We start from the raw sequence: 22,051 nt of genomic DNA on the forward strand, positions 1-22,051 counted from the left end.
AGTTCTGTAGTATAGAAACTGGGGTGCAGCCTGCTGCTCTGGACCATTGCACATTCAAATCTCACTGGACCTATGTTTCTATTTAGTTTTTTACTTTTCTATTTTTGTGCTAAAGACAGTCAAGAAAGCCAGAGTCAGGGAAAAGAGAGCGGGTGTTATCATCATCCCCACACACATGGAAGACAGAGGAGCAAAGCTCGGTCACTGGAATGGGGAAAAACCAGGCCTCACCTGTGATACAATGACAGCCGCTATCATAATGTATTTACTCTCATACCACATGCATCTTTCCCAGCAAAATCAACCCTCCAAAACTGGGGTCCATGTGTTAAATGGGGAAGTGATTTTTCTTTGCTGGAATAGAAGCAGGAAGATGCTCCCCAGATACTACTTTTCTGGCTGAGAAAGCAGCAGGGGCAGAGTCTAGTTGTAACCCTCTCACAAACCCCTACTGTGGCAGAGCACTATAGCTTGTTCCTGAAGCAGCAACTCAACTAGCTCAGGGCAAGTGAGCTGCTGCATGCAATCTGTAGTATCTTGATGAGGCTTGTGATGTGGAAACAACACTTTATTATTTACATGAATATTTTATAAAGAACTATGTCTAGTGAAGGAAGTAACAGCCTCACTACTGCTCTTGCTAGCTAGCCTTGTCACTGTCAGGCATCATCAGGAAGTTCCTATTGCCTCCCCCAGACTGTCTCCTGGGATGCTACTATTCCAGGGCACTCTTGTTTCCAGGACAATTTACTCTATGTCACACAGTTGGCCATGACTCTAGAAAAAATCTTTTTCTCTACATCCTGCCTTCCAAAATCAAGTGCATGTCTTATTTGGGGGTGTGTGGTATACAGAAAACTACAATGACAAGCACAACCTTTAGAGCTAGCATAACATGATATAAACTTACTTGGAGTGAAAATGCCCGTAAAGCAGGAATAGGGATTAAGGCAGCCATAAAGAATGCAGTAACATTACTGATAGATGTAAGGGCCACGCTTGCTCCTGTCCGCTTCAAACATTCACCTGTTCTGTCCTGCAAAACAAAAATGTATCTGAATAGTAAAACTTATACAACACTCGGTATTTAAGGCCTGGGTGCTGAAAACTGAACTGTAAAATAACAGCAAGTGATCACTTCCGTAGATGTTATAAGATGAAAACAAAAATCTATTTCAAGTTCATACTGAAATAAAATATCATACTTGCAGTAATCTGAAAATACAGCAGACTCAACATAAACCATTAACTACTCCTAGGTGGAAAATGATATGAGAAGGCTTAGCATGCCACCAGAATTCAAAACTAAACTGAGGCTGATATCAAACATATCTTTTATTAACAAGGTTTTGCATAATTTTAAATACTTTTCAGACAAAGAATCATGCATGAACCTGATAGTGAAACTATTCATTTGCAAGTGTTGAAAAGTATGTAGAAATAAATCATGGACCATACAAAATTTAATAATTTGTTAAAAAGATTGAGAAAGGATCATTTCCCAACCTACTCAGGTGTTTGCTTTTGGTTTAAAAGCATGAGGAAACTACAAGACAGTAAGTCTCTAGTGCCTGTATGCTAACCCAACAGACAAAGAATGCATGGAAGGCATGCATTCATCTACACAGATGCCAGACAGTGCAGTTATTACCATACAGTCATTTAGTACTTGCTTAAGCAAGTACTAAATGACTGCACAGTAACTGACATTTCTGCGCAGTCCAGATGCTACATGGGTCTTTTCCCATGCTACTGCACAGTAGCTTGCTGCTACTGTGCAATAGTGTCAGCATCACAGTTTGTGCCCACCAATGCTACGTTGCGTAGCAATGAGCTATGGGAATGTAGCTCATCACTACAGTGATGTAGCATCTCATGTAGTTTTGTAGATGTGCCCAGTTAGTATAAAAAGCAAAACAGGCAAATACATGTTACTTTCAAACAGATTGTAATTTAGATATGAAACCTGAGACTGAGAACTAGAAGTGGAAGTGCTTTAAAAATTAGGGGATTTTAGATCTCATAGCATATGTTACCAATCATAATGCTTTTATTCAGTTATCACCTCTTTATAAATAAAAAGAAACAATGAAAAAAATGAGGAAAAAGTATATTTTTTTAAAATCATCACTTCAAATTTCTTTTATGTAACATAACACATTTTTTATTCTGAAGAGGACACTTCTTCATTTCACTGTAATACTCTTAATGAAGGATACAAAAAAAATTGCCATTTTAAGGCCACAACCCTGTCCTTCTTTTATGTCCAAAACTTACATTGTCTTTTCCCTGGAGTTTTGGGTGCATAGAGAAGGGAGGAATAATGATCTTTGTGAACGAACTCTTAAATCAGTTTAATATCAAACTTCTAAGCGAAAATTAATCAATGCCATTACTACATTGCAAAGCAAATATGAATGTATATATTTTGTGTGTGGGGCTCTCAGATATCATGCTAATGTGGGCTGTTATAAACATCTGCTTGAACAAACAGACAGACTAGAATTTCTCCTGCCCCACAAAACTAAGTCTTCTAATCTAAGAGTTTTCATCTTAATGCAAGACCGTGAATCTTAGGCACAATATACATTATGTCTGAACCAAACATTTTCCTTTGTTTGCCCCAAGTCCCTATTTGGTCATTACCTCAAATGGAATTCTCTTATTCTGCCCTGTTTCACTAAATGCATGTGCCAGAAGGAAAACGTCATCTACACCAACTCCAAGGGCAAGAAAAGGCAAAACCTGTGGAGGAAAAACAAGGAGGCTGTTATATTACTCTTACGACCTACCATGTTGCCAGCTATTAGGTGGCTAATTAAAACAACATTTCCACCACATTCTAAACAGAAATCCAAGGGCAAGAGTAAAAATCTAAAAGGATAAAGTGAAACTATTAGCTTTCATTCTGAAATCATGCCAAGAAAGTGATCCTGCACAACAGACTCCCACTGAAGTCAATAAGAGTGTCGGGCAGATGAGGGATGTAGGATCTGATCTCAAGCAAATTTTTTGCAGAACTTGAACAGACTGATACTTTCATATATAAGGGTTAGATGTATTGGCCCTTAATCCTGCATCTTGCTGAATGCCTACAACCAGAGAGATGCACTGAAGTCTGTGTAGCAAAGCCCGCCTGCATGAAATAATTTGAAGAATAATTTGCCTCTCTTTCCTACCCATGGATAGTGTTATTTTTAAAGCTTCTCATAGTGGGATGCATGAAACACAGGGAGGTAACTGGCGTAGGTACAGAATAAAATTAAACTCTGCAGTTTTATTTCATTTTTTCATACACTGTCTCTAATGTGTGTGTTTATTAAGAGACTTTTCTAACTTAAAAGCAGAATAATGGCATCTTAATACCTGAGTTGTGGCAGCATTAAAGGAAATTCCAATCAATGAGCACAGGCCCAATCCAGCAGCCACTGAGAGTGCAACCAACAAGACTCCTGCCAGCCCCACGGCACCCTGGGACTTGGCACAGTCCCACCGCAGCATGGTTAAACAGGCATAGGCAAGCTGAAAGCAGAACAATGAGAAAAACAAAAGCAAAACATTAGAATGTATCAGATTCTAATGTTTCCCCCCACCATACCAAGGCTTGCACACGTTTAACAGAGTACACACATTAACGACGTTAAATAAGTGAACAGGTGATACTCATGAGTCAAAGATGCACAAACTGCAAACTTACAGTTTCATTCTTATCATTCTAAAAAGGGCTCATACTGGAGGCTGATGTCAATAATGCATGTGTACTGTTAAGAGCAGGCAAAGCACTAGAGATAACAACATATATAAGATTCTACTTATTTTACCATTAATAAGTAGCCACTGGCAACTCTGATAACACTGACGTCAGAAAATGATTTTAGGATGTCATCCAGAGTAGTTGTTGTAAAGGAAAGCACCTTCTGAGTAGAATTTTGTGCGACACTTTGATGAACAACCTGCAAAGAGAAATTTAAAAATAAGCATTACTAAAGGCAAGGGATCACATTACAATCTGCAGCACATGCTTGAAGTCAACTCCTTTCTTAAGCATTAGTAGTAAAGCATGCACCCTACACCAGAGATTTCACTGATTCTACTAAAAATACCTAATATTTCTGATACTTATTCATTGCAGGCTGCTTGTGATGAAACCAGAACTCGTGTTCTTTAGGGAAGAACACTTTATCTTTCAGGGGAAAGGACCGCAATTACAGTTGCTTCAAAATGTTTGTTTTAATACTGAAATCTAAGAAGGTTCTGTTGCTTGCCTCCTTTTCTCTCCTGCAACTCTACAATTGATTTGTTGTTGTATCAGTTTTGCCTCTAATCCAAAACAACAAAATTCTTATGGGCACTCCTCTATTTCTTCATTGGCTGTCCATTTTAGAGGTCACAAGCAGCTCAGCAAAGGTCAATGTCTGGGAAACAAAGGCCAGATAATGTCACATGACCTCACCAATGGGACTGCAGCTGTGAGCAGATTCTATGGCTAGCTAATGTTTTCCAGACACCTTTTCAGAGTAATCACACTGACCAAGTGCTGTTAAATTCTGTCTAGCTCTTCAGTTCATTTTCAGTCTCAGCAAATCAGAAAAGTATTCTAGATGACACCAACAAAATGCAAAAGGCAGCTTATTTTAGTGCAATCCATATGTTTACCACTGAACAATTTTATATTAGAAAGATGAAAGAAAAGCATTGTTAAATGTCCCATTGCAGCAAGTGCATTGTTACTTTAAAACAAGGAGACACCCATTCACAGTTCTGGTGTAGGCTTCTTTCTTCTTAGAATACTTCAATCCATAACAAAAGGCAACAGACTTCAAAGCATGATTTCTAGGTGATTTTGCATTTTACCTCAACATACATCCTCTGCCAGGCTTCCAGAATTGCTGCTGCCTTGTCCTCATTCCAGTTGATGTGTGAAACATACTCATAGCCCTTGAAGTGCTCATACATTTGCTTTGGAGTCATTAACTGAAACATGGTCTGCAAAGCCTGGGCACTGTAATAGAGAGAGTAGAAAGGAAGAGGAATGAAATATGCATTTTCAGGACATGATTTTCATTGCGTGAAGCCCTAAGTGAAAGTCTAGGAGCAATTTGCATGAATTTCTGCTTTTATAAGTAACATGTTCACATTAAAACTGAACAGTGTAATTACTCTATTTAGTAACTGATACAAATGTACTAGTGTACACAGTAGTAAGATCTGGATTCTGATTCCACTGGTGACAATAAGAGTTGCCATTATTTTCAGCTGAATTAGTTTAAGACACAAAGGCTGTAACCTTACAAAATCCATTATAAACACCATTGTTAAATTAATAGTTGATTTACTATTTTCTAATATATAACACAGGGAAGAGAGAGAAACACTTGCATCTTTGAGATACTTTATAACATATCAAGAATTCCTGGGCTTTTTCCTTTCTTGGGGAAAAATGCCAGAGTAAACTCGTGACACTTGACAAAAAGCAAAGGAGATCATTACTCATCATAAATGGTTGGTCCCTCTGTTTGACATTATGCAACTGTATGTAGCACACTTAACTATTCAAGAAAAGACCTTGCACTTCACTGAGGGTGTTCTTTTTGACTAATTCTTAAAGTACACTCTAGAGTACTTTCTAAAAATATTATAAAATTTAAAGAAAATTAAAAAGTAATACTCAGTGTCAGTATAATGCCTTTATCAAAACTTCTAAGACAGCTGCATGTCTTTTTAAACTAAACAAGGTTACTTATATTGCATCTACATGCATGCATACATCCATTTAATTTATAACTTCCATGATACATATTTTAAACTGACTACACATCCCACATTTTTCTGGAATAGTGCTGTTTTTTCCCCTCACAGAACTGCTAACATTCCAAAAACTTCTTTTAGAACACCTGCAACATACCCTAGTTTCCATTTGGTCAACTAAAGTTTGTTCGAGGTATAGAAGGGTAGAATTTTCTGTTTTTACCAGGAACAAAAAGGCTAGTGGAGTGTTCAGTGTGATGAACAGTGTTGTGACTCCTATGAAAGGTCCAGTGAGTACAGATGCTATCAAGCTTGTTCTTCTACTTTAAGTGAATGTTATCAACATTGTTCAGTGTTTCATGATATATTAATTCAGAACGCTAACATCACTAGGAAAAAAAAAATCCTCCCTTCTGGGGAATATACATATTACTGGAGAGTCAGTAGCAGGCAGCAGTGACCCTGCAAATAATATACTTTTTTTTTTGCAACACCATAAAGGGTCCCAGCTTTTGAGTTTCAAAATAAATGAAAGTTTCATATTAAATATTCTTGAAATGTTAAGTAAATATTACAGCTCCATATTAGAAATTAAGTGCATCCCTATTAAAGCAGGAAATTAAGTGCTTGTTCAAAGAGAACCAAATGCTTAAGCACAAGCCTAAATGCTGTCCTTATTACAATGTTTCCCTGAGGCTTAAAATACACACCATTCAAAGATTTAGGAGGCAACTGCTTTGTCTATTAAAAAAAAAAAAATCAGCAATGAAAATTTCCAGAGTATAATTTAAATTGTATATGTTTACCTGACAAGCTTTCCAGAACTGTTCTTGACTGTACCACCTATAATCAGCTCCTCCTGCCAGTGCATGTACTTTTTTGACAATCCATAGCATCCACCACTTAAAACAAGGGCCACATCAAGAGGCTAAAATAAAGTCATTGAGAAATTATTTGGCTATGTAAATTAGTGTATAAATCATGTCCTATGTAAACGGTTAGTACATCAGAATTAAATAAATTGGAAATTAAATGCTAGAAACATTATTCAAGAGGAGCAGTCATTCATGACCAAAGGAGTTGAACCTAGACAAAGTTTTTCACAAGACTGAAATGTCTTCGAATTTCAAATCATACTTGGTTTGTTTTAGTGCGCAAGACAGTGGTGCTCAGCCTTCCACCCCTGCAAGCCCAGTCTATGGGCTGTATCCAGGGTAGAGTGGTGTGTAGAGTCAGTCCACAGGTGTGATCCAGGGCACAGGATTCAGCCATGGATGGACCCTAAGCGCTGGCTTATCCCTGTATGCTGGATCCAGCTGAGAACCAACCTGACACATGGCATGATCTGGCATGCGGGCTGTGTCATCTAGACTAAGGCTCTCCATGGGCTGAATGACAAGGACCAGCACATCAGATTCAGCCCATGGGCCAGAGGATAACCACCACTGGTCTAAAATATAAATTAACCTTATAATTATATGATGGACATTGTGACTTACATGCCAAATACTTATTCCACATATGTGCCAAAACATGAGACAGACAATTTTCTCACTAGCCATGCTTGTTTTCTCATTATTATTCTCAGTATTATAGTAGTATAAGTGATGCACTTGAAGGCTTGTCTAACTTTATCCCAGCTACGTAGTTGGTCCAATAAAAGATATCACGCTAAGAAACCCTTGCCTCTCTCGATTTTATGTAATAAGTGTTCACATAGGCACTAAGCTGTGACTTAAGGAGCTCTGATCTCTAAAACATAAAAAATACCAACTGAGATAGTGAAAGGAAGGAAAGCATATTACCATTTCAATGAAGAGGCCACAGTAACTGAAAATATATTAAAAGAAATGAGGTTCCAAAATATTATGACTGAGGAACCACGGGGGCCATGGTGCCTTCCAAAATGACTGCTTTACAAGAAGACCTAAGCTCCTAATGAAATATGAAGACAGAACTGATTTCTAACATAAGATAAAGCATAACTACTGCATAAAACTCAGCTCCTTGTAGACACCTTTTTGTTGACACTTTTCTGGTTAATTTACTTAGTTTGCCCATGCAGACATGCTGTTTAGAATACCCATCCTGAATATGATATTCAAAATAGCACTGAAACTACTATTTGTCATGTAAATATATGGTCTGATCCTGCAGCTCCTTATTCAAGAAAAACTCTGACTGAAATCTAGTGCATAACTTCTAACTAGAATTGAGTTGGACTGACCAACTGTCTTCCAATGACTTCTGTGAGGTGGAATAGATTCCCAGCACATTCAATTCAAAGTAAAATCCTCAAGAAGTGAGCCTTTTTCTTTGATAGTTTTCTTTCTTTTCATGAGTTCTTCCATGTTAATGTCTTTGTGTGAGGACTGAGTCAAGTGGGAAAGAAAAGAAATACAAATTATACTAACGGCCAGCTTGTGTCAAGCCCTGCATCAGGGGGTGGGGAAAGAGAAGACAAAAAGTCTTCCTTCTCTTCCTCTTAGGCTTCTCCAGATGGACCAAGCATAATTTGAGTTCTTATACTCAGAGAGACAACAGCCCTGATTCTCCTACTCTAAAGTCCATTTTACGATGATGTAACCCCATTCATCTTAGTATATTTACTCTTGATTTACACCAGGGTAACTGGAAGCAGAATCAGGCTCAATCACATGGAGCATCATTGCTGGGACTACACTTCTCACGGTGTGCCAGAGCGGGCAGGTCAAGTTGGGTGAAAGACTTTCCCCCCCATTCTCCTATAAAAGTCAGCCAAACTGGTCTCTGTACAGAATAAGGACATCCATGGCAATGTGAAGCAGTAGTTGTGTTTCTCCTGCATTCTAGGAGCCCCTGTGTCCACCTGAGGCACAATGCTTGCTGGAGCTCCAGATAGAAAGATGAGTTGCCATGTTGCCACCTCAGTGGCTGAAGAACTATAACTTGACACTAAGCATCCAGGGCAATGCATTAGCTCACAGACTAAGGAAAAAAATAGCAGCTCTTTGGTTAAAGGTATACAACAGGAACTGAATAACAAAGATAGCTAGAAAGTTATGTTGTTTTAAAAATGATATAATCTTCACTTCCCTGGAACAGTCAACAGGTGACGAGCAAACTTACTTTGGTTGAATTTTTATTGGGGGCTGTGACTGGGCAATCAGGATCAGCAGGATTCAGGCAAGGTCGATCCATGTAACCATGACCAACCTCTGCTTTATTCAGCATTTCCTCCCAGCTCTCTACTTGATAGTTTATTTTCTTTAACTCTTCCAAAAATTCTAAGGGGTCAAAGTTTATCCACTGCAAAGGAGGCTTTCCTCTGCAAAAAAAATTAAGCATGGTATGATTAAAATATTTTATTTTAAAATTCATATTTATAGATTTAAATGCTATTTTATGTACTTTGGCATGGGTTGCAATGTTCTTTGGGAAGCTACAATATAAACTTAAACTACATTTTAATCAGATTTATTTACAATTTTTTCTTATAGTCCTGATGCAGCCTGATGAAAATATTCGATAGGAAGAGGTTAGTCTTACAACTGAGAAACAACATCTAATAAAGTGAATATTTACATTTTAATTTACTTCCATTACTTCTATATTGCTTAATAACAAAAAGAAGTCATCTGCTACTTCAAAGAGGTAATACCAAACAGAAGGGTAGGGGACAAAGGGAGAAAGACTTTCACATGTCAGATTACCACTTACTAGTCTTTGGTTTTGCAAATATAATCAATCAAAACATCTGAATTTCTTCTCTCCTATAGTTCCTCCAAATTCCCTGATAGCTTGGCAACCCCAGTAAACTCCCCTGCTGCCACAGCCATCACCACTATCACTGCCACTTCTCCCACCCCCCACTTTTGAATTTGTGATGTTGACAGACCCGAAAGGCTTTTGGCTGCCTTATTTTGTGGTTCAAACCACACTGTATCTGCTTAACCAGGCTTAAGTCATTATTCCGAATCTCCCAACCAGAAAACACAAACCCCTTATTTCCCCATCTAAAACTGTACACTAAAGGTTAGGAGATGGCCATTGCAAATTGCTTTTACAGAGACATGCAAACCAGGGCAGAGACAATAACTCAAAACACTAACTCTTGCATAATTAACCAAAAATGTCTGCGCAGATTAACAATTAATTCTTTGAAGAATCCAGTGCATGTAATATCACACTCCGTAGGCTTTGGAAAACCTCCATAAAAGATAGCATTTTTGGTTTCTTTAATGACCTAGTAAACAAAGGATTAGCTTTTTACTCCTTAGGAAGACTTGAGATTTTGCTCAAGATAACTATGCACATACATTTATCAACAGCTAAACTGAATTCCCAGGCAATCAGTGTGTTTGTAGTTTTAGAAAATAAAAACAAAAAGAACAAAATTTATTAAAAAAAAAGCAAATAACTTTAAAAGTTCACAAATACTAAGAATCTGCATTTTCTTTAGTTTGTTAAGACAGATGTTAAAAATGAATGAACAAAACTTAATTTGATAGCTATAAATCAGCTTCTAAGAAAAGAAATGGAAGAACATTTGTGGAGCTTTTTTTGCTCAATTAAAATACAAAATTGATACATATTTTCTGACTAGCAGTGATTTTAGTTCTTGGTTAAACCAGCATCTGAATGAACAATGGGAATATAACTAAAGCATGCACAGTTTGACAATTAAAAACAAAATCAAACTATAAAATTAAACAAAAGAGTACACTTACAGTAGATAGGCAGTTCCTGACTGTAATTTTGCCCCCTCCCAAAAGCAGTCCAAAGGAGTGATAATTAAACAAGGGTAAAGATATTCTATAATCTGTCAAAGTTAGAAGAGAACAAAAACATGTACTTAGATTAGAACAAATGAACACTAGTTAAAATGTGGGAAAGGAAAATGTTTATAAACCAAACATGGTAAGTTTACCTGGTCCATGTAACCTGCTTCTGTGATAAGTTCTCCTGATTTATAACATAAATGTTCCAATTTCCATTGCCTGTAATAAAGAAAAACATGGTTCCACAAATGTGCAATATAAACACAACACATTTATAATTAAAATTCTCTGTGGGGTCCTACTTCCAGATAGCTACTGGGAAAGGAAGGTCTTGTTTGAAGCTAGCACATCACAAAGAAAAGGCCTTTTTTGGGGTGCAAACTCTAGGAAAGTTTACATTAGCTATGGCAAGCAACATGCATACAAACATTTAAAAACAAGAAAGCTATTTTTGCTGTAATAAGTGGACGAAAGGAAGTCGAATCTGGTGCTTTAGGTGGGACAACAGTGTGATGGGTGGTGGAGGTCAGAATTTGTCTCCCAGGGCTAGAACATTCCTAGTCCTAACCAGGGAGTTAGGGAAAGTTTCTGCTCCTCGCATGCATGTGTTACAGCTACTGTCACCATAGGTCCTGGCACTAAGGGTGTACACAAACTACACTAGAGATGTTCCCTGTAGGAACAAATGGACAGGTAGGGGCAGGGGGGTCAAGTCAGCTTTGCACCAGCTAGATATGCAAAGGAAAACATGGTTCACCCTCCTCCACAGGGCTGAATGAGATCACATTCCTGACCACTGTCTCTATTATGTAAGAGGTAATCCTGGGCATGTCTACACATGCATTAATGCACCATAAGTATGGCGCGTTAGGTTTAGTACCTGTAATAACTGGTACTAACATGAATGCACAGTAACCGGCACATGACTTTTTAGTGACACTAATGAGCAGCAGACTAATTCTACTGCACATTAGTGCAATAGCATGGCTTTTGCTGTGACGTGCTAGTGCGCAGAAGAATTAGTCTACTGCACATTTAGCGTGTCATGTAAATGCACCCCTAGGGAGTAACTAAACCTCAGGTTTATAGCCTAGGGTTGCTGCCACCATAGCCATAGTAGCACACCTCCACGGTGTGGATGTGGTAGATACCTTCTGATGGCAGAGCTGTGTCCACATGACAAAGTTTGTAGGCACAGCTATTCTGGCTACTCTTTTATCAAGCAGAAGGCCTAAGGGTGCAGGACTACTCATATGAGTAAGGGATTCACGATATAACCCAATGTCTCTTGTCCCTTCTTCATTTGTTAAAATCCAACCACTCATTGTCACCACACAACATTTACACATGCCTATGACTTGACAGTCTAATTTAAATCAAAATGCAGTCCTGAGGGAAAGGTGTTTTGAAGGGCTAGCCCTTCATAAATACACATAAAGAAGAAAGTATGTACATCTAACTCAGATGCCCACACTTAAGTTGTTAAATGACAGGGAATACCTTTGCTTCATCTCTTACCTGTTGTACATATAAATGTGTACCCTGCTGGCTTGAAGTGCAGATTCAAGGTGCTGTTTGAGTGCTTCTGTTGTTAGTACATTAGCACCCTCTTCCTGTGGTGTCTGAATCATGAGCTGGGGATTAAACATGGCCTCCTCTCCAATCTTGTGACGTGTGTAATTTAACTCCTGACTTACTCGTCCACCAACTGACAAACAAATATTTACAGCTCTGTATTAGCCAACAATAACTTTCTCCTAATTCACAATATAAAATCTCACAGGTTACTAACAACTTTCCCATATATATGGAATACACTGTAGTTGGTTTTCAGCTGAAGTAACTTGCAAGCCAAAATTAAATTAATTTATCCAATAGTTTAACAAAAAAAAATGCTCTCCATTAAAAAATAACCATTGTCCCAACTGCACTAAAACAGTGACATGTGTAAATCAGTATCTGTTGGACACGTTTTTTCTACATTATAGCCAATATTCCATATGTAGAAATTTAAAAAAACAAATTGAGAAACCTTTTCCTTGCAGACCAGACCAAATATTTCTATGTTACAATTTCTTACACTTGTATAAACAGTCTGCTCCAATAGCACATTTCAAGATAAATGGCTTCAATTTACACTATTCTCCTAAATAATTTGGCAATGGCAGAAGGGGAAATGTTTCTCTTCAGTAAAAAAGGAGGGAGGAGGGAAATAGTAAATGAGTAAGAGCACTTTTTGAAGCCTTAGGTAAAAGTAAAAATATTAGGTTAGATTCACAACAAATAGTGAGGCCCAGTTCGAGTACAACAGAAAGAACCTGCCAAACTTGACCATTCACTCTATCTGTCCAATAGCTACGTATTGTGCTAATGCAAGAAATCATGGGCCAAGTTTGCATGTAAGTCCACATGGTCTGTGTGCTCCATAGCAAGAGATGGCAGAAAAGAAAAAGGAAACAAAGGAGTACAATGCTGACAGATGCTAAAGGCAGCCATATTCATTCAATCTTCCTCACCACAGAAGACTACAAGGGTGGGAAATGGAACAAGGCAATTTCTAAGCAGTATGGTCCTGCTGACAAAAACAGAGCATTCAGCTAGATTATATATGCATTGCCTAATATATTTCATAGGCAAGCAACATGAATCATCAAGTCTTGATCTGGTTTCTATATTTTCCTAATTCTATACACTTTGGCACTGTGTGTGTCCTCCCACCAATGTCTGAGAATTTGTAAATGCCATCAGCATTGTTATAAGTTAACCATGTGCATATTAACTGGAGACTGGTTTGTATCCAGTCACGTGCTAGAGACCAGTTTTGATGCCTGTAAACATGTCTGAGATAGACTCAAATACCTTTAGCTCATGTTGGGAGGAAGACCTCACTTCACATAATTCCAGTGAAGTCTAGTAAAAGAAGGTATGCCCCAGTAGAAAGAGGGGTATGAAAATGTAATTCTCTGCCAATGGAACATAGATTCCCTCTCTCTCAAAGTATACTTAGTTTGGAAAAGCAAATGCTCATTTGAGAAATAAATAACTGAGCAAAGCTCCGCATGAACCACATGCAGCATTACCTCCCATCATACCTTATAAAAAATAGCCAGGTCACTTTGACAATTAGCAATCACTGCCTTGCAAATCTGAAATTTCGATTAGCTTATCATTTTTTAGCAGCCCAGCTAGTAAGGTGTGACAAGAAATATTTTGTTGACCTTTTGAATTCATGGCAAGAAGTCAGTAACACAAAATTATGTACAGTGAATACAACCCAAGAAAAATACTTATTTCACTTTTTTGAGTATTTCACACTAAATAAATAAAAATTAAATGTGAATACAAACCAACCTCTGTACTCCAAATTATTGATCTAGACTGAACAGCTACTTAGCACATACATCCATACATCAAAGATGTAGAATTGCTCTTATGAAAGTTATTTATAACATCTTAATGCTTTTCATTAGGTTAATGATCATCCATCCTTTTGCCTCCATAGGGCAATATGATACATTAATAAAATTTAACTCAGCTTGCATAGGTGTCAGTAATACTCTATGTGTGATAATCTATGGCTTCTACAAAAAAGTCAGTCTGTATTCTTTTCCAGAATTATTTAGAGTACAAACTCTGCAGAACAGAGATTGTCTTTTTTCCCTGTGATTCTATAGCACCAAACATAGTGATGTCCCAATTTGCTTTGAGCCATGGGAGCTATCTCAGTATAAATATTTACTAATAGCGCTACACACTATGTCCTTCCACTAACTCATAAATACATCACTTTACCACTGGAATTTAATTAGCATTTTATCCACCAGGTTAAATCTTATGCAGGACAAAAGAGGACATTCCTCATCTCTGCTGAAAGTGACCAACTGTTTACTATCAACAGAAATTATTGCTTCCTAATCAAGGTACTGTCAAACTATATTAACCTCACTGAACAAGCAGATTTAGCTAATCAAAATTACATCACACCAGCCAGTCACTAGGAAAGGAACCATTTGTTCTTTGCATTTAATACAGGAACAACAACAACAAAAAAGTAATCAGGAGGGCAAACATATATTCTAGAATGTGGAAAATGCAGTGCATGGCAGCATTCTTGTTAAACAAGAATTTCACCATTTAATGATTTTGCCTGGTAAGTTTCATTTTGCATTTTTCATCTCCCAAAAGGAGTAATACATAATTTAGAGCCAGTGACTTAGATATTTTAACAATTTCTAAATTCAATTGAAAAGGAACAATCTGCCTGTCGAAGATAGATATGTGACAACTTAACAAGTGGCTATATATGTGGCCAGTCTATATATATCAAAAGCTGTGAGGAACAAGGAGAAAGATGCTAAAGTAAAGGATTCCCCCCCCCACCCCTATTTGCTTTTCTCATTTTAATTAAGTGAATGCTAAAAACAATACTAGGGGCTGCAATGCCCACAGATTTTAACACCTTTGTAATCACCCGAATGATTATTTTTATTACTACTGCAGCCTCAGTTGTTCTCTCCTTGCCTTTTAAGTGTCTACAGCTGGGGCTGAAACTGTTCTTAGAAGAGAGAGCCACCATAAAAAATACCATTAAAGTCTACTTGAAGCCTTCAACTCATTATGTTCTCAAGCTTTGCCAATACCTCCCAACACATGTATACTCTGCTGTTTGTCATTCGTTATATATATTTATCAAATAAACATGAAATGCATGGGTCAGAAAATTCCCACTAAACCATTCACACTATGGAAAATTCTCTAAGCCATGAAAATTATGCTTCCCTCCCGTTTTTCCTATTCTGCACTATTGCTCTTTAAGATGGAAACAACAAATATGTTTTTAGAAACCTCAGAACATTATTGAGTTCAACCTGTTTCTGTATAAAGAGGTCAGTAGCACATTGCAACAATGACACAATTTGTAATCAATAAACCATACAGAAATATACCAAATATATGGAAAGAAAAAATATTCCAGTTGAATGTTTTAGTGATAAAAGCCCTGTCATTTTCATAACTTTTTATATCAACAGAACCACTTGATGGCATTCTAGCCCTGTATTACATGATTCCCTATGATTTAGTGGCTGTGTAGCTGAGCTGGTAGCACTATTACCTCCAGGCTAGAAGACAGATTTAAATTACAAATCAGAACTTGGGCTCATGGCCAGTGATAATACAACATCACAGTGTGTGTGATGTTACAGGTGTCATCAGATTCTGGGTGGCTGTCCCATGGAAATAAAATACTATCCCCTTCAAAAAACAAACAGCCACCCTCCTCTCTTCCACCCCAAACAAAACAAAACAACTGAATAATAATATTTAGTATTCTGGCCAACTTTTCCCTCTTAAAAAAAAATCAGTTTCTAATGTTCAGGAATTTGTGTAAGAGCTAATGTTGAACATAGGATGCCTGCTAAATTTGTGCACACTGCCTGAATCTTCCTCCTACCTGCAACACATCAAGACAATTTTTTATGTAAATGTTAGCTCTTACGAAAAATACTAGGCTAGCATTTCTGAAGAGGGGAGCCCATTCTTCATCAACAGGACAAATACAGCACAGGAGAGGGCTGCGCAAACTATCCTCAGAGAGCCCTACTAGGCTACTTCAGATTTGACCTCGAGAGATCATCCCTATTAGTACAGAATAATTCAGTCTTCATGCCCATTAAGAGCATGATCCTGCACTTATTTGTGTGCATAGCAGTTTTCCCTGTACTTAAATGGAAGCAGGATCAGATGTTAAATCCTTAGTGCATTTCTCACAAGACTGCAGAGAGTGTTAATTGTGAATGTGGACACCAGTCCACTGAAAACTAGACAAAGATCATCAACTTTATTCCCTACAGACCAAAGAACAGCTGTCAGGTGGTAACAAGTTTTAGTCATTCTTAACCTGAGGCAGCTCTGAACCAATGACCTAGAGGTGAAAGGCTCTGTATCCCATTACCAAGCCCTTGAGTCACACTCTCAGTACCTCAGTCATTACTTTGCAAAGTGCTTTAGTATACCTTAATTGTGAAGCACACAACAGAATTAAACTTTGTCCTACCTTGCCCTATGTCTTCAAAATACTGGCACACATTTCCCAAACAGCAGAACTGAACACTTCTTTCCAACTACAGTCCTATATTTGTTTTGACTTAGAAATTGCCTAAGTGCCAGACTTGCAGTGACTTACTAATAGTCTCAAAATGATTATGTAATTCTGATCTTACATTCATTTCAGTAAAACTAGCTTACACTTCGTTGTATTAGCTATATCCGTCTCATAAGCATTTATAAAATATTATATTATTACTCGTATAAAGCACTCTGGAACCTGCTACTAGAAAGTGGAATTCCCTCTGGATAGAGTCATTTTATGAATAAGCTTAACTTCTGCTACACTAGCAAACTTCAACCCTAAATCACAGAATGAGTGACAGCCAAAAGCACTATTTATTAATTTGCTGTCTACCTTATCATTCAAGGGCACAAAAGATTTCTATTTCAGGAAGTCATGCAACACTCCATTTCAAATGATTGGAATTACAGTACAGCATATAGGCTGAGGTATTTTTTTCAGATAAATGCACTATCTTTATTAACTATTTGGTAGCTATCTTGCATGCAACTGCATTGGAAATGTCTTTATCAAATGCCTACCCTCTCACAAAGACCTCCCTAAGCCAAAGACCTTAGGAAAAAATAAGTCCTTAGATGTTTGTATATGGATATGAAGGGCATAACTTGGACAGTGAGGACAAGTTTTCCTAAATGACTAATGATTTTGCATGCTTCAATTTTTGCAGGGGCAACCTGAGACACCTACATGATGTTTAATTTGTTAGGAAGCACCATATTTTCTCACATGCAGCACACCCCTGAATATAACACATAGCCTGCTTTTGGAAGGCTGCAAAAAGGAAAAAAGATTTTAGCTTGGAATACAGTAAGTATCTGCAATCTGAGATCTGCAGAGCTGGGACTGCAGACCAGGTGCAACCACAGACTGACTCTGCCTGATCTATCATGTCAGGTGCGGGGCTGTGCACTGGGGCTGGAGTCACATGCTGGGGCTGGGGCTGCACACTGGCTCAATCTGGCTTGTAAGGGCTGGGGCCACACACTGGGTTCAGTCTCAGGACTGACCCTTCATGCTAGCCTGATCCAGTGCACCGTGCCATGTCAGTGTGTTGGGGGGCTCCCCAAGGGTCTGGAGATTTTATGGTGGGGTAGTGGTAGCAGTGTTAAATTGCTGTTGCTCCCAGAGCAGCTCTGAGAACCATGGCAGTTAACACTGCCACTGTTCCTCCATTACCAAATCTCTGGACCTCTGGAGAACAATAGTTCTTGCACATAGTATGTACCCAACTTTCTCCTAGCTGGTTTGTAGGGGAAGCCCACTCCCCCCCCCCCCCAGGTGTTTTATGCAAGAAAATATGGCACTGATCACCTGCCCTCTTGAGGGTATGTTCATTGGATACCCCCTCCCCCTCCCCTGGAAAATTAAATAAAATAAAATTATAGTTTAAAAATTCTGCCCCACACTTAGAAATTGTCTTGGGACAGACTACTTAAAAAAGTTGCAGAATCTCCATCACTGGAAATTTTTAAGTGCAGGCCAGATAAACAATTCTCTGGGCTGGTTTAGACAGATGATCCTTCCTTGAGAACTGACCTCTTTCACCCTTTCAACCATATTTTTATGGTAATTTTTCATTTTTAGTAAGAGGTACAAAATCTATATTATTAGAACATTATAGGTTACAGATTCCAGTTCATCATAAAGCACTGAAACTGCGTCCACCTGCCATAGCACAAGTCACCAAGATCCTAAGTACAATTTATTCATCCCAATTCTCATGAATCTTCAATTCAAAGACACACACAAACACAACTTAGTTTCCAGTGTCTTCTTATGGATCTTAGAGTGCTTTTATTTACTGTTTGGGCAACATCAACGCCCACTCCCCTGCAATTTGTGATACGTATCATAACCTAAACAGTGGGGATTATATTATAAAAACAGACACAGGAAAACACAACTTGATAAGTGTAAGAAACATATTTTGAAAAATTACACCCTTGACACGCTGCCTCAAGAAGGAAAGCTCACTAAACAGGCTGAGAAACAGCTGTGTGACCACATCCATGAAGTAACATTGTGTAGGGCAGGGCCTCCCCAATTTAAAGGAGTAGAACACTTTTCTACTGTATCCATTTCTCAAGTCTGTTTCGTGGCTGTTGGATAAGGGTGCACTCTAGTTTTCCTCTTTCTTTCCTATCTTGTCCTGATTGTGTTTCCTTTTTTCCTCCAAGGCATCCACCTGATAATGCTCAGACCTTTTCCAAGTAGCAGCAAAGTGAACCTGACTTAAATGAATTTATTTAGTTTTAGAATACCTGTGTGACTCATACGCATGCCAGTAATCCATACTGACCTTCATCTCCTGGCCTATGTCATGTCATGTCATGTCATGCCATGCCATGTGTATTAGGTTTGTAAAATTTCATGCCTGTCATATAGCAAGGGTCAGTAACAAGTCCAAGTGACATCTTCCTTTTCATTACTAATCAAAAGTACATACAAATACATAATGCTAAACTAAACCCAAGCAATACAGAAACCTCTATATGAAAAGTTGAGTTTAGAGTTGTATTTCCCTGCTAGGTGAGATTATCCTGCCTCCTCCTGAACAATGATTAATGCTTATCTCTAATCACAGTAGTTTTCTGATCAAATAAACAGTTATTCTTAAACTACAAACTACAGTTTCTTTGATAGCCTTTGGCCTGGCATCTGAAGTGTCTCTAGTACCTGGCATTTATATATACTGTTCCTTCTGTTTTTTAATGTCAGCTACTGTATCTTAGTTTTGCCAGCATGTAAGCACTGTCAACAACAATTTTGTTGGTCCTTAAGCAACAGAAACAATGTCCTTCTTAGTATGGTTTGGATGTCTGTTCTGTAGATGGCGGTGTTACCGTGGCCACTTTCTGTCTGATATCCAGTATTTTCTCTTGCTACAGGTTTATTATTTTTTCTGTTATAGTTTGCTAGATGGTTGTCTTTAGTTTATGACGTTTGTTAGAAGTCTGTATGCTAAAAATGATCTTTCCAAGCGTAAATTTACAAACAACCAATCTTAATAATGTATTGTGAGGCATACTGCAATATTCTCATAAAATGAAGCATGCACTTTTGAATCCACTAGGCCGTTATTAAAATTTCTTATTTCGTCTTTGTACTGATTTTTCTGCTCACCCATTTCATTTCACAAAATAAGGCTTGGCATGGACAGTCTGAACTGATCTATCAAAAATAAATGACAGAACGAGTTCCTTAAGCTTTGTAGTCTGTTGCCTGCTATTACACAGAATGCCATAGTAAACAAGCTGTGATTTATAAAAAGATAGTATAATGTCACTTGATGTACTTTCAACGTTGAAGGATTCAGGTGGCTTCAGTTGTTAGCCAAAGCTTCAGTTTTCTTTTAATAGCATAAACCAATAATATTGTAACCCTGCATTCAAGTGCTTCAAAAGATGACACTTTGTTTCCTGGCTTCTACCTTATGATAAAAGCTTAGGTCACAAAAGGTTATACTGTGCTCCTCTTACTCAGAAGAGTCCAGTACAGGCACTCCTCACTTAACGACCGAGTTCCGTTCCTGTGACTAGGTCGTTAAGCGAATTGGTCGATAAGCAAGAAGCCGCCCCTTGATACTGCATGCCTTGGCTTGAGACGCCGCGTTGCCGTTTCCACAATACGTTTCGTACAATACCGACTGCTCAGAGAGCTGGTCGTAAGTCCGCGCGGTCGTTAAACAGGTAGGTCGTTAAGTGAGGAGTACCTGTATTTACTGACTCTAAACTTCATGTTACAGATTTCACTAATGCATACAGGGTCATGAATAGTAAGAATTAAAATGCACAGGATTAGGGACAGTTTTCAATCTAATGAAGTCTGACAGATCTTGGGGTAGCAACAAAGGCACTTGAGTTGCCCGCAGACTCAGGAAAGCAGCCCAATAATAGTTGCTTCAGGTCATGTTTGAAAACATTCATAATTTTAATGGTTGAACATTTTTCTTTTTTAAATAAATGCTTTCATTTTACTTTTGTATATTTGTATTTTCCACAGTCAAATAGATGTTTTACATTTTATACAAAATAAAATAAACCAAATGTTCTTATGCTTTCTGATATCTCTTAACTTGATGCTTCTCTCTAATGAAAAAGGGCAGGAAGAACTATACAAGAGACTGCAAAAATAATGAAAGAAGCATGAAAATAAGTTATAAAAGTGTTTTCTTCTGCTTTTTTAGAGTTACTCATACTTTCCAGTTAAATTTAAAACTCAGTAGATGTTTACCAAGCAGGGACACATGTCCTTGGTAACAGGATATGGAGCTGTTCACCTCTGGGTCACTGGTTCTAATCCAACCAGGAACAATAATGACCACAAGTTGTTTACCATCTGACAGCTGTTTGATAGCTTATGTGAAATGAGTTGGTGGTCTCAGTCCATTTCATAGTGGGCAGGTGTCCATATTATAAAATCCACCATCACAATTGGTATCCTTGTTGAAGGTCTCAATGAGAAATGAATGGACATAGAAAATGAACTATCCTCTTTCCCAAAGTGGTGGTCCCTTCAGGTCAGAGCAGAGGCACATTTGTCAGGTGGAAAAGCCTAAGCTAACTGCTGCCTAGCTTGGAAAATTCTACAGAGAAATAAAGAACTCTTATCTCCAATGTACTGAAAACCAGGGAAAGAGATTCACATCAAGCATAAATTATTACAGCTCCATTGATTTCATGGTGCTATGACAATTAACACCAGCTGAGGAGCTCTCCCTTATAATACTTAATTCTGAATAATTTAAGCAAACATTTTGTGTTATAAATAGGAGGTCAAACACTGAGGTCCTTACTCAGTCTAAATACCTATAGAAATTTCTGGTAGTTTTGCCTGAGAAAAAAAGTGAGTAAAGGTTTTATGGTTTGGCCTAATGATTTTAAGACAGCTGACTATAATTGATTTAAGTTACTTTAACTTGTCTAAGAGCTTCTGCTGGATAATAGGTTGAAAACAATTTGCTGTGTTGTCCCACAGCAGTCAGCTTTCCTCTAGACCCAACTTTTCATTTAACCTCCCAGTGCCCTTTCCCCGAATATGTAATTGTTTTCCTGTGTGGTTAAAAGCAGCATTTTTAAGTCTTTTCATCTGTACTCTCAGGGACCTTTCCATAGAGTAGCACAAATTTCAAATGGATTTTTTAAAGGAGGAAAAAAAACATCTATGCAGAACAAGAACATCCGGCAGAACATTTTAGGGGAGACCATTTTCCGAATAGTGTTTTTAGACAGCAAAACTAACATATAGAAAAATGAAAGGAATGAACATGTTATGAAACAGGGTACAGTTTCTTTCAAGTATTCCCTACCAGCTGCTTGCTGTACCATCTGTTGTTGCCTAAGCAGCTTCCTTTTGAATGGCTTTGCACTGAAGCAGAACTGCTCTCACTGTTGGACACAATCAGGTCAGGTCA

The 22,051-nt window shown here is 38.0% G+C and overlaps 1 protein-coding gene across 5 annotated transcripts in view; it reads right to left on the reverse strand.

The window, feature by feature from the left end:
- Positions 1-22,051, reverse strand: part of PTCH1 (patched 1) — a 78,230-nt gene that overhangs the window by 34,538 nt on the left and 21,641 nt on the right. For all 5 annotated transcript variants that reach the window (XM_019478072.2, XM_006266607.4, XM_014608746.3 and 2 more), the window contains 10 exons: positions 12,027-12,216; positions 10,658-10,727; positions 10,458-10,549; positions 8,857-9,055; positions 6,555-6,676; positions 4,855-5,002; positions 3,822-3,953; positions 3,367-3,522; positions 2,647-2,745; positions 911-1,036 (listed from right to left, as the gene is read on the reverse strand). In XM_019478072.2, the coding sequence (XP_019333617.1) occupies positions 911-1,036; positions 2,647-2,745; positions 3,367-3,522; positions 3,822-3,953; positions 4,855-5,002; positions 6,555-6,676; positions 8,857-9,055; positions 10,458-10,549; positions 10,658-10,727; positions 12,027-12,216 (1,334 nt within the window). The remainder of the gene's footprint in view (positions 1-910; positions 1,037-2,646; positions 2,746-3,366; positions 3,523-3,821; positions 3,954-4,854; positions 5,003-6,554; positions 6,677-8,856; positions 9,056-10,457; positions 10,550-10,657; positions 10,728-12,026; positions 12,217-22,051) is intronic.

This window comes from Alligator mississippiensis, chromosome 3, assembly GCF_030867095.1.
Source record: "Alligator mississippiensis isolate rAllMis1 chromosome 3, rAllMis1, whole genome shotgun sequence".
NCBI lineage: Eukaryota > Metazoa > Chordata > Crocodylia > Alligatoridae > Alligator > Alligator mississippiensis.